The following is a 13,275-nucleotide window of genomic DNA, read 5'->3' on the forward strand; positions in this document are numbered from 1 at the left end:
TTCAAAACAGTGTAAGTATAAAGGATTGGATCATATCAAGGGGGATTTCTAGAGATGGATGAATGTTAATTCTGTTGAGGTCAGCAGTTTCTGTAGTAAAGGATACTAATGCATTCATGTGCTCTTTCCTGCAGCGAATGATGCAATGAAAAATAGCTGCATCATTCAATTTTGTTATGTATTGATTTAAGTAGGTTTAATGTCTTTTCCATGAGCATTAAGCTATGAAACAGTTAAGTACCCAGGGGCTTGTCAATGCAGACAGACACTAGATTTCATGAGGTATAATATATGTGTTTCTTCTCCAGGCACATGATAGAGTCAGACCAATTTTTTTCTCTGTGCCAAGCCACATTCCCACAAATATGAGTCAAACATAAGAACATATGTTCATTGCACCCTGGCAGCGTTTATATGATCTTGGAATACAACATCTAAAGAACAGTTACACATATTAACACCAACAAACAATGTTATTTAATTTTGGAATGCTTAAATATTTTTAAGGCTCAACAAGTAAAAATTTTTTTATAAATATTTTATGCATTCATAGTAAGGTAAGGTTTTGCATTAACATTTTTGTGGAGAGCATGGAGGTGGAGATGCAGGCGCACAAAACAATACAGTAAGTAGTTACTTTATTATTATGTCATATAAACACAAGACTCTAAACTGTTGCTGGTGTCGAAGACATGGCTGGCTTAACCTAAAACAGGGCCCCAGGACAAAAATGAGCTGCTGTGCCCATATTCCTCCTGCAACACAGACCCCAAGGTTGCTGTGTGGTAAAGTATGCAAAATATAAGGACAAAACTGAAATGATAATGGTCTTGAATTACCTTTTAACACAGGGACCCTCTTCAAGACAGGTCCTAAAAGTTTAGGTAAAGAGGCACTCACCTCAAGGCCCTTATCACAGGTTATATTACAAATGTTAAATATTGAAAAAAAACATTTGTTTGTGACCTCTTGAGTTCTGGGGAGCCAGGGCAGTTGTCGAGCCTTGCGCCAAAAAAATGTGAAAATAGAAAATGAAGCAGTATCTGATCTGTAGAATGGAATCCCATGTTCTACATCCATGTTTGAAACCCCTGGTTATGTTACATTGTTTTAAGCCTTTATTGTTACTATTTTATTTATCTATAGTACAGTTCCAACTAACTAACAACTGTCTAACTCATGAAGACAGATTAGACTGGATGATACGGTATTTACGGTATCACTTTGTGATTTAGTACCTTTAAGATACGGGTGTGCGGCTTGTTGTTGTGCGGGGAATGTTGGTCCAATCAGAAACTTTTAAAGTAGGACTGAGGTTTAAATATTCAATGGAAACAGAGTCCATTGTAAGTGATTTGTATATTGGCCAATCGCTTGCAGTGGGAACGCCTCTTATGGGCGTAGTCGATTCTTCCAGGATGTGCACGTTTTATCCGTTTACCTTATCTCCCCACACTGAGCAAAGCGTGTGAAGGTAGGAATCAAAGTAAATCTTTTTCCCCCGATTATGTTAAAACAAACTCGTATTGCACCCACATTGCAAATTTACATGAGTTAACGTTAATGCGAACAATGTTGCCATGCAGCGGGTGTATTACGGTCATGCCACTTGCTTAATCATGTACACTTAGCTACTTCATAATTTTCAAGGTAACGTTAACGTTAATTGGGGTTATTTTCTTGAGAAGTAGCTAGCTAGTAGCAAATGTTTAAATTGAGAATAGTATTTTCTACTCATTGACAATAATGGCGAAATTATACAGTGACAGTAGCTACATGAAATTGTAATGTTGACGTTCGAATTCACGTTAACGTTACCCAAAACTGGCGGGTAACGTATTTTCCGTAGTTTTGTTTTTATGCTGACCGGAAGTGGGGTTGCTGTGACCGGCTGTGACGTGGTTTTGATGAGATGTTCATACACGTTTAAAAAGTTGTATCAGCGTTGCTTTACGCTGTTAGTTAGCAATAATACAACAGAAAGTATAGCCTAAAGCTATTTAGGCTAACCCTAGCCGCACGGAGTTGCCTAGTAATATCGAACGTTAACGCTAGTTAGTTCATGCATATCAGGCTATGTTCTCAAGGCCAGTTAAAGGTAACGTTGGGGGAATTATATACGTTAACATTAATTATATCCGTGTTTACGTGTAGCAGTCGCCCTGTCTTACTCAGTGTGTGAGAAATGGATGCTACTCAGATGATCTGTGACTCAATCTTGGAGTCAGATGAGGAAGAAAATGAAGAGGAGAATAAAAATAAGAGGGGACGACCATTGGCTAAACTGTGCATCTTAAAAAATGAGCACATCCCTGAGACAGGTGAGTGGCTTATTGTTTCTGTTATTACACCTATGGTTTGTTGATTTATGCACAGTCTGCCTAACTTGCATAAACTGGTCTTGTCTGTGTATTTCTTCTGATGGACATTCTCTGTCACCCAGAGTTACCACTCTTCTTGGGAGATAATGTGCTAGGCCGTGACCCCAACACCTGCACCCTGCCGTTGCTAGCACCCTCGATATCCAAGCAGCACGCTACCATCTGCGTCTCTGTCTACAGGAGAAGAGGTTGTCACAGTGAAGTGGACGTAGAGGCTTTGGTTTGGGACCTAGGGAGCATGAATGGGACCCACAAGGGCCGCTTAAAGCTGACTCCTAATGTACGCTATGCCCTCAGTGAACGTGACAGTTTGGTGGTGGCAGACATCCCATGTCAGTATGTCAGCTGTGCTGTAGACACAGTCCCTTCTCAAGGGGACATGAGGACTCCTGTAAGCAGAAATTCAGGGGTTAAGGCCCCGTTGCCAGATACCTCAGGAGAAAAGGGAGGTGACACAATCACAGGCAGCAAGAAATGTGTCAACAGAGGTACAAAAACTAGGGTGTCATCACCTGATCAGGAGGACACAAGGAAGACTCCTGTCAGAACCAGTTGCCTGTCCTTTGAGCAAACTCCAACCCAGCCACAGGGGACCCTGGTCCCAGAATCTGGCTCAGACTCAGATGGAGAAAGAGGAGACAGGAGGCGCAAGACTCTGGGTATGTAAATAATGTAAATATGTATAGAAATGAAGCCCTGTTTTTTTTTATCTGATGTTTTACGTCTTCGTTATCTTTTACAGTGTCTGATTCTGACTCCTTTAAATCAAGTCCCACATGTTCAACATTACTGAGTCCCCCAAACAAAATCGTGCCTGAAAGGTATATTAGCAACATCTTACTTTGGGCTTTTTTAAATAAGTATATGTATAACACAGACTAATCCCTTCAAGTATGTGCTGCTATACAATGTATTCCTTCTTTCACTTCTGAATTATAATGCTTGTGCGTTTTCTTTTCACTGTTTTACAGTGAGGATGAAAGTCCCATCACACCGTCCTCCTCCACTAAAAATAGGCCTTACAGACATGTCAGCTTCAGCAAGGAGGAGACAGACTTAGATGTGGGGCGACAGCAGGCGATGAAAAAAAAGGCACTTGTGGTTGTGGATGACAGTGAAGAGGAGGAAGAAAGGGAAGAAGAAAGAGCAGCACTCGGAGGGAGAAAGTCTGACGAAAGTGGACAGCATGTGCCAGTGAAACAGGAAAGCAATGTCAGTCTTACAGGAAAAGATGAATTGCCTGTATCCACACCATCAATCTTCACAGATGCGATCCCTGCATTTCACATGGACAGTGACACTGATATAGAGGGAGAGGAGGTAGGAGTGGCCTCTGTGGGTCCTGTGACCATGAATACAAACCAACAAGCTGATCAGCCACCAGACACAGCCCAGCTTCACATGGACAGTGATACAGATGTCGATGAAGATGATTATGCCTCAGACAAAGTTCCCAAATCTGTGCCTTCCTCTGCTGACCACACCAACCCTCCTCATGTAATTTCAGTTATTCAGCCAGAGGGCATCACTATGGACAGTGACACTGATGTGGATGATGACGATGCTCCTGTGTCAGACGCTGCCACAAAAGCAAAACCCACATCAATTCAGAGCACACACACAGCTGACTCTGCTCCTTCAACGCAGCTGAAAGATTTCCACCTAGACAGTGACACAGATGTTGACGAGGAAGAAGAAAAGAAATGTGGAACAAATAATACGTGCTCTAAAATAGATGAAACTCCCACTAGATTAGATATCGTGCCACTTGGGCCTGAATCCACCCCTCCTGCGCCTCACAGCCTGCATCCAGACAGTGACACAGATGATGAAGCTATTCCTGCCCCTGCCATCAGTGAACCCTCGATGGTGTCTGCTGTCACAGAATCATGCGCCGCTGCAGACGCAGGAGCTGAATTGGGTATTTTGTCTGACAGCGACACAGATGTGGAAGACGGCTCTCCTCTGCTCTCTCTACCTGTTGCTGTCCCAGCCTTGTCAGTGGGTCCTGGTACCACATCAGAAGCTCTTCAGTCAGAGTCGGAAGCAGACACCGATGTTAATCCAGATGACCTCAGAGTGGACAGTGACACAGATGTGGAAGATGAGAAGGTGGATTTTGGAGAGGCTTGTGAGGGCCAGATTCCTAGCTTGCCCAGAGAAAATACACCTGGGTTTCTGGTTCCTCTTAAGCAGAACTGCTCCACTCCTATACAGGTGTCAGGTAAACAGTCAATCAGTCTTCAAATGAGAACCTAAAGCTGAAGCTAAAGATGATGTTTTATTATTGTTTCAGCTGGCGATCATTTTCTCAATTTATTGTTTAGATTCTCCAAATAATCAATGAAGGGAACGTAGATTTTATTCTATTTTTAAGTGATCCATTTAAAGTAGATCTTTTTCTCAATTTGAAGACGCGCCATAACCTCCTTGAGTCTCTGTATACATTGTTCGGGATTTTAACATATTTATTAACATGACATATAAGCGTGTTTAAATTGCCTTTTCATTTTGTTATTTTCTCTTTGGGATGGTTTCAGAAGGAGAAGTGGAAGACATGGAGACTCAGGCTTTCCTTAGTCCCTCCACAGGTCCATTTAGACGTGAGTAAATAGCTTTTGATAGTAATGCTTAGTCAAATTACACATAACGTTGTGCCTGTTTCTAAGACTAGACAGTGGGTATAGCAGATGGAAAATATATTAAGACCTTGCACAATCTTTATTTTGTCTATCCCCCATCTCCCAGGTGCGGTAGCCCCTGCTATAAGACCTATACCATTGTCTACTGTCTCAGACAGCCAGGAGGATGAGGAATTTGTCGTGGCTGAGACACAGTCCTTCGTTCTTCAGACCAGAGACTGCCAGGCCAACCGTCCAGAGGACCACACCATGGACCCCACCCAAGATTTCGGCCTTGACTCTTCTGGTGATGAACAAGGCGAACAGTCCAGCAGAGGAGGGTCTTTCCAGCTGGGATCGTCTGACAGCAACCACCTGCAGGCTCAGGATCAGGCCCAAGCTCTAGCAATGGCGAGCACCCAAGCTTTTGTCTCTGTGGTGGGGGGTGTGAATCTGGAAGATACCCAAGAATATGCAGCCATCTCAAATGCAGACAGAACCTCCATGCAGAATGATTTAAATCTGGAGGCTACGCAGGCCTATGGAGAGAATGAGGAACCTGCCCGATGTTCAGTCATGTCTGTTAAAGAAGGTCAGTTAGATTTGGCCCTAGAAGCAACACAGGCATATCTTTTAGAGCCCTCCAGTGATTCAGGGGATGAAACCGATGAAGATGAAAGAAAAAACACTGCTACTGCTGAGACTCAGGCTTTCGACTTTCCTACTTCATCTACTCTCGCCATGGCTAAAACCCAACCAATGTCTGCCTTTGAGGAGGAGAGTTTGGATAAAGAAAATCCTATTTCCTCTGTACTAGAAGTTAAGCCCACACCACATAATGGAACAGATGAGAGGGAAGAACATGGGGAGGCAGCTCAACCTCAGAAGAGCCACCTCAGTGAAGCTCTGTCTCTAGCTGAAACTCAGCCAATGCGTATAAGTGACGATGAAGAAAGTGATGATGAGGACTTGATTCCAGGTCCACGAATAAGAAAAGCAAAGCCACTGCAGCTTGGAGAGGAGCAGACACAAACTCTCCCAAACTCTGAGCTCTCTGCTATTGAAACTCAGCCCATGGGTACATGCGACGGTGAGCAAAGTGATGAAGAAGACTCAAGTCCAGGTCCTAGAAAAAGACCAGCAAAGCCTCAGCAAATTCAAGAAGAGGAGACACAACCGCTAACTAATTCTGAGTCCTCCACTGTTGAAACTCAGCCCTTGGAAACAAAAATGGGTCTGCAGCCTCAGAGGGGAAAGGGGAGACAATCTGAAGTTGGAACCAGTGGCACCACTATTAGAGGTACACGAGGGACGAGGGCAAGATTAAGAGAAGCGGAGGAGCAGGCAGAGTGTTCCGAACCTCCCAAGAGACAGACACGAGGGAAGAATAAAGCTTTGCCAACTACCAGAGGAAGGAGAGGAAAAGCGAGGCCTGATGAGGAGGAGAGTGAGGAAGAGGAGGAGATAGTGCAGGCTAAAGGAGCTGGAGGAAAAAAATCCAAGAGGGAACAGAAAGATAATGAGGATAAGGAAGAAAGGCTTGAAACGGGGAGAAACAAGCACACTGAAAAAGCCAACCTAATGAAGGAAGAAGAAGAAAGGAGGGGAGCCAAATTAGAAAGGGAAAGAAAAGAGAAGGAAGAAAAAGAAAGATCGCAGGCTAAAATTGCAGAAAGGTTAAGACTTGAGCGGGAGAAAGCAGAAAAAGATAGAATAGACAGTGAAAGAAAGGAACAAGAAGACAAGAAAAAAGCTGATAAGGCACAAAAGGAAAAAGAAGAACAATTGGGCAGGGAAAGAAAGGAGAAGGAAGAAAAAGAGAGATTAGAGCATGAAAAGGCAGAAAGAGAAGAGAAGGAGAGATTGGAGAGGAAAGAGAGGCTAGAAAAGGAAAGAAAGGAACAAGAAGAGCAAGAAAGATTACAGGCTATAATTGCAGAAAGGGTAAGACTTGTGCAGGAGGCAGCAGAAAAAGATAGAATAGACAGGGAAAGAAAGGAACAAGAAGAGCAAGAAAGATTGCAGGCTATAATTGCAGAAAGGGTAAAACTTGTGCAGGAGGCAGCAGAAAAAGATAGAATAGACAGGGAAAGAAAGGAACAAGAAGAAAAGAATAAAGCTGATAAGGCACAAAAGGAAAAAGAAGAACAATTGGGCAGGGAAAGAAAGGAGAAGGAAGAAAAGGAGAGATTAGAGTGTGAAAAGGCAGAAAGAGAAGAGAAGGAGAGATTGGAGAGGGAAAAAGAGAGGATAGAAAAAAGAAAGGAAAAAGAAAGCTTGCAGATGGCAAAGAGGGAACAAGAAGAGAGACTTGAGAGGGAGAGGAAGGACAAAGAACACCAGGCGAGACTGGAGAGGGAAGCAACGGAAAGGGAAGAACGAGAAAGATTGGAGAAAGAAAAAGAGCAAGAAGAAAACAAGCCCAAAACACCCACAAGAAGTCGAAGAGCAGCCAGAACAACTGCTGCCCCCTGTACAACCGAGCCGGAACAAGACTCCACCGTATCAGCCAATGATGATGTCCCAGCGAGGAGAACCAGATCTCGCTCTAACTCCTCCAACTCGGTCAGCTCAGAGAGGTCTGCTTCAAGTGTGAACACCCAGGGGAGCAGGGGGAGAGGCCGAGGCCGAGGAGCAAAGAGGACCAGTGGGCCACCCCAGGCAGCCATCGTCCGAAGCAGCAATAGAAGGAGGACGGTGGCTGCAGAGGCAACACGAGTAACAAGTAATGTGGTTTTTCCTCAGGGAGTCCGTTCTAGGTCTAACTCCACCAACTCAGAGATTTCCAGCTGCAGCGTGAGCTCTCAGGGCAGAGGAAGAGGAGGCATGCAGCATGGCAGAGGCAGGAAAACAGAAGCAGAGCCACACTCCATCCCTCCTGTCAATAGTCTGAGTGAACCGAATTTGTCTCCCAAACCTACAGCCAAGGGCAGGAAGAGCAGGAAAACAGAGGAATCCTCTAATGAGGTTCCCCATGAGGATGAAAATGAGAAGGCAGACTCTCAGCAGGCTAGTACCACAAGAGGGCGACGGCGAGCCAAGGAAAACCGCTCTGAACCTGCTGCTGCAGATGAGCAAGGGCCTTCTAATCAGGAGGAGAGATGTGCCAGTGAAGATTCACCTCCGCCTAAAAGGAATTTCAGAGGCCAAAAAGCGTTCAAGAGCGAGACTGTGGAGGCACCAGTAACTCCTGCAATCAGTGATGGAGATGAGGCTAAAGACAAAAGAAAAGGAAGAAAAAGAGAGTTGCAGGTGAATAAAGAAGAGGATTCCAGCAGTAGCTCCAAAGTGTTGAAAGGGAAGGAGAAAGCCCAAACACCAGAGGCAGCAGAGGAAGAAGCAAATGGTGAAACAAAAGATGACATTCCAGTCCAAGCTAAAAGAAGAGGTAGAGCATCCAGCACTCAAGCGAAGAAAAACGCAAAAGATTCCCCCACTGAAGGGCAGGTGAAAGAAGAGAGTGAGAAAATGGAGGAGGAGACTGTTGAGAGGAGAGGCAAAGGTCGGCCATCAATGGTCCAGAAAAAGAAGAAAGAGGAGCAGGGAGAAAGTGGAACATCTGTTGAACAGGATCCACATGTGGAGGCATCAGAGGTGACTTAATCACTTTTAAACATGCATTAGACATTTTAAGGTTTTAGAAGTTGTTGTCTTGATTTGAGACAAAAATACATTAGGGCTGAAACATAAATCAGACCGGAGACAAACGGAAAACTGGGTAGTATATAATTAGTGTCCAGGAACTTCTGTCCTTGAAAAGGAAGGCTTTTACCTTGGCCAAAGACATTTGTATCCATCAGTCAGCCTTTCCAACCATCATAATGTATTGCAATCAACATCAGGGACCTCTCTCCAACCCTCTCAGCAACAAGAGTAGTCTGAACTGCTCTGCATCACCATTAATACACTAATGAATTAAGTGGTTTAGTGCTCACACAGTCACTTCCTACTCTAACGTTTGTGATCTTTGCTGTCTTTACTGCTCTTATTCTCATCATTCTCCTTGTGTGTTTCATGCTTTGTCCTTGTCGGGTTGTCCTTGGCTCCCCTCCCCCTTTCTCTCCCATTTAACAGCCCCAGACTCCAGCCAGCAGTGGATCCCGGAAGCGACAGGCTCCTGTGGACTCCTCACCTGTGGCAAAGACCCCTCGCTCCTCCTCTGCGTCCCCGGCAGCTAGTGGTCGATTACGAGCTGCCAGCCAGGACTACAAGGTTTTTATATGTCTTTGTACACGTGGTCATATTTGTCCAAAAGATGATGCACTAGAAATTAATTTGGCCGTAATGAGAAACACTGATTAAGGGTGCGTTCACACCGATGGAGATTAGAGCAATTCAGTCAAACGTTACAGAATTTAAAGGAACACGCCGACTTATTGAGACTTTAGCTTATTCACAGTATCCTCCAGAGTTTGACAAGTCCATACATACCCTTCTCATCTCCGTGCGTGTTGTAACTCTGTCTGACGCCCCCTGCGCTAGCTAAGCCTAGCACAGATCCTGGAGGTAACCGGTTCCATCTATCCTACTGCTCCGAATAAGTGACAAAATAACGTCAACATTTTCCTATTAACATGTTGTGATTTGTGTAGTCACAGCATGTACAAATAACAAGGTCACATGAGACACAGCCGTCTTCTAACCGTATACAAACTGGGGACTATATTCTCAGAAGGCGAAGAACTGCTACTTCTGCTACTTGGGCAGAGTGATTTGCTCGCAGCACCTGAAGCCCTGTGGTGAGGAGCAGAGAGTTCGCCTGGAGTTGACTCGGAGTTGGAGTAATAGAGCCAACAATTACTAGATAGTAAAAGCATAGTGACCTTGTTATTTGTACACCCTGTGACTATACAAATCACAACATGTAAACAGGAACATGTTGGCGTTATTTTGTCACTTATTGAGAGCAGTAGGCTAGTTTGAACCGGTTACCTCCAGGATCTGTGCTAGGCTTAGCTAGCGCTGGGGGCGTCAGACAGAGTTACAACACACACGGAGATGAGAAGGGTATGTATCGACTTGTCTAACTCTGGGGGTTACGGTGAATAAGCTAAAGTCCCAATAAGTCGGCATGTTCCTTTTTAAATTAATTTTGGTTTGTTTGGGCAGTTGCTTTTGAGCCTAGGTTGCACCAAATAACGGCTTGGTTCTCCTCTAAGCACACTGTTCTGTTATCTATTAGACATACATGACCAATGCTGTCCTTTGCTAACTTTACAGGGACCAGAATCAGACTTGTTTTAATGCCCTCATTTTCCAAATTATTTAACTCATAGGATGACAATTACCAGAAATCTGTTCAATCAGCCTTGTGTGAGTTAACATGACTTTAGACCTCAACATTTCAGTGTCTGTCATTCTCTCAGGTGCTGTTCACCGGCGTGGTGGATGAAGTAGGGGAGAGAGTGTTGGCACGGTTGGGAGGCAGCATGGCTAAAGGTGTGGCAGACATGAACTGTCTGGTGACTGATAAGGTGCGCAGGACTGTCAAGTTCCTGTGTGCCGTGGCTAAAGGAGTTCCCATTGTCACTACACACTGGCTGGAAAAGGTTAGTTGCTATATTAGCAAGTCAAACGGGCCCCACAGCAGTTTTCTATCTCTGATAAATGAATGTGGAAGCATATACACAAATTCAACACTCTTATACAGACTCCTATAGACACTCACTGCTCTTGTTGTCTCCCCGTGTTTTTAGAGTGGTAAGGCTGGGAGCTTCCTGTCTCCTAATGCTTTCGTTGTGAAGGACCTGGAGCAGGAAAAGAAGTTAAATTTCTGCCTACAGGAGTCTCTAAGGATTGCCAGCAGTCAGTCTCTCTTACAGGTACTCTTAATTCTGTCATGCCTTTATTTCTGTGCTTATATATCTATTTTTTTTTCTGAGGGAGATGTTGACAGAGTGGCATTGTGGCATTTCCCTTGGCAGATGGCTCAGGGTGGTGGATAATAAATCTGTGACCATCAAGCATTGCTTTTAGCTCAGCCTCTTTGTTGTTGAACATGCCCAAATATTTTCATGAGCACAGTATTGATTGTATGCCATTACACTTTGGCTTTTGGGAAGTGATTTGACACTTATTGTTAATGTACTGGTTATGTTTTATCGGCACTCTGTGAGGGAAACATGCAGTAATGGTTTCATTTTTGTTAAATACTCTTCCTACCCTGCATTGTTCAGATCAGCAGCATAGCTGCAAAGGGATAGTTGGATACCACACAGCATGCTGATGCTGGCTAAAAAATGGGGCAGGTGTACACATGTAATACAAAATTCCATTCCTAAGAGCCTTATATTGATTTCTTGTATAGACTCATGTCGTGTACTGCATCTATTGTCTTCTGTTCTTTTTCTCTTAGGGCTATGAGATCCATGTTACAAAGTCCGTGAAACCAGAGCCAGTTCATATGAAAGACATAATCTCTTGCAGTGGAGCTACCTTTCTTCCTAAAATGCCCTCTTCTCACAAGGTACCAGACAAACTTTCTCAGTCAGATACAGTAAATTAACATTATAACATTCAGTATATCTGTTATTATATATTTGCTGTCGCTCTCTTCCCTCTCAGCCTCAGACTGTAGTTATTTCCTGCGAGGAGGACTGGCTGCTGTGTACCCCGGCTCTCTCTGCATCTCTCCCAGTCGTCACGGCTGAGTTTATTCTCACAGGGATCCTTCAGCAGAAAGTTGACCTTCAGACCCACACACTCTCTGCCCCTAGAAATACTCTACAGCCTGCAGGAGGCCGGGGGAGGGGCAGAAAGAAGACTTAGCACCACCAGGGTATACTGTAAAAACCTGTCGTCTGTGAAAATCTGCCACAGTGGGGTTTTTCCATCGCTTATAGATTCCCTTTCAAATTAGAGACCGGTACAAACACTAGTGAGTCAGCTAGTGTAAGAATGTATTGTAACACATTATGGATGTATTAGCATGGATGCAGTTTTACAGTGTTAGCTGTTTTTTTTTTCTTCAATTTTACCTTTTGCCTTGTACATGTAAAAATTTAGTTTTTAAAGTTGCAAAAGCTAAACGCGATGTTGCTGCTGATCAGGGTGGGGAAGAATTACCCATCAACCTTCCTTGTCCTGTCCTCATTTCATTCTCCTCTGTGCTCCACCCCTCTCTTTCTACAACGATAACAAGCAGAGCAGGAATTTACACTGCTAAATTGGTGCTACTCTCTAATGTGCTTTGGCTAAATCAGCCAGTTTGGCAGGAAACCAGAAGTGAAGTGTGAGTTGTATAATCATGTTTGGGTGGTTGAATAGTGGAACCGACCGGGGTCTGACTTGAAATGCATCTGCTGCGATGGTCAGTGGATGCAAAGAGCTTGTCTCCTGTCCTGATAAGAAGTGCATAGTGCCTTTTTTTTTTTACCGAGGTAATCACGAACCTACGAGTGTTTCTTGTTCCTCTGTCTCCATTAACCACCACCACGTACTCCATTAAGGCTTCATATATAGGAACCTGAATGCTGATGCTGCTTTTACATCAATATCTTATGGTCATACATTTATTTATTGTTTGTCTATACATGCTGTTAAAAAAGACCAGTGTACAGAACTCAGATTTGGTTTCTCTCCTGACCCACAGTACATCTTTCAACTACCTGTATTGTTTGGTGTTTTAAAGATGACTCATTAGCTTGTAACCAAGTTATACATCTCAACACCAAGTTGTACCTAGTATCAAATCATGAAATCTGTCAGTTACCAATGAAAACATTAAATCTTTTCTATTATGCTTAACTATGTGTATTTATTTTTGCAACTTTATACTTATTCTGGATATTTTAGTACTTTATTATATGCTACTACTAGTATCTGTATTGTTTAGGTTTTGATGTGTGCTCAGTTGAGGAAAACCACAAGATTTGGTTAAAAAAAAAACTTCCTTAATGTTTGTCTGAGATTTTTGTTTGTTTTTTGTTTTGCCAAAATACTATTTCCAAGTTCAAGAATTAACCTTCAAGTTCAAAATTGATTTGACTAATTTCAGGACTTTGGTGTCACGGTCTGAGACCTGGGACTCATCAATGAAGAGACTCATCTGGGGAGGATCTCTCTTTGACTTTTAACACTGCCAGATTTACTCCTCTTAGTTCTTTAATTTGAGGATCACTGAAGCTAGAGCTTTTGGTGACAGTTTGGGTTGTACTAAACAGATGAGCATCTGGATTGTTTGTATTTTAAGATTGGATGGTGAACAAATGTTACATTCGGGGTTGAAATTTGCAGATTTGATTATTCTGATATCTTATTGGCTAAATATAATC

At 43.4% G+C, this 13,275-nt stretch overlaps 1 protein-coding gene across 4 annotated transcripts; it reads left to right on the plus strand.

The window, feature by feature from the left end:
- The first annotated feature begins 1,380 nt into the window (after positions 1-1,380).
- On the plus strand, positions 1,381-12,748 carry mdc1 (mediator of DNA damage checkpoint 1). Of its 4 annotated transcripts, none has more exons than XM_039805672.1 (12): positions 1,381-1,474; positions 2,155-2,321; positions 2,444-3,040; positions 3,124-3,202; positions 3,353-4,605; positions 4,922-4,984; positions 5,130-8,596; positions 9,077-9,214; positions 10,369-10,551; positions 10,699-10,824; positions 11,358-11,468; positions 11,567-12,748. In XM_039805672.1, the coding sequence occupies exons 2-12, from the start codon at positions 2,186-2,188 to the stop codon at positions 11,768-11,770; spliced, it is 6,357 nt and encodes a 2,118-aa protein (XP_039661606.1). In that variant the 5' UTR covers positions 1,381-1,474; positions 2,155-2,185; the 3' UTR covers positions 11,771-12,748. The 4 variants fall into 4 exon arrangements, with proteins under 4 accessions (XP_039661606.1, XP_039661608.1, XP_039661607.1 ...); XM_039805674.1 differs by lacking the exon at positions 1,381-1,474 and adding an exon at positions 1,475-1,486; XM_039805673.1 differs by lacking the exon at positions 1,381-1,474 and adding an exon at positions 1,497-1,650.
- The last annotated feature ends 527 nt before the right edge of the window (positions 12,749-13,275 follow it).

The sequence above is a fragment of the Perca fluviatilis genome, chromosome 7 (assembly GCF_010015445.1).
Source record: "Perca fluviatilis chromosome 7, GENO_Pfluv_1.0, whole genome shotgun sequence".
Classification (NCBI taxonomy): Eukaryota; Metazoa; Chordata; class Actinopteri; order Perciformes; family Percidae; genus Perca; species Perca fluviatilis.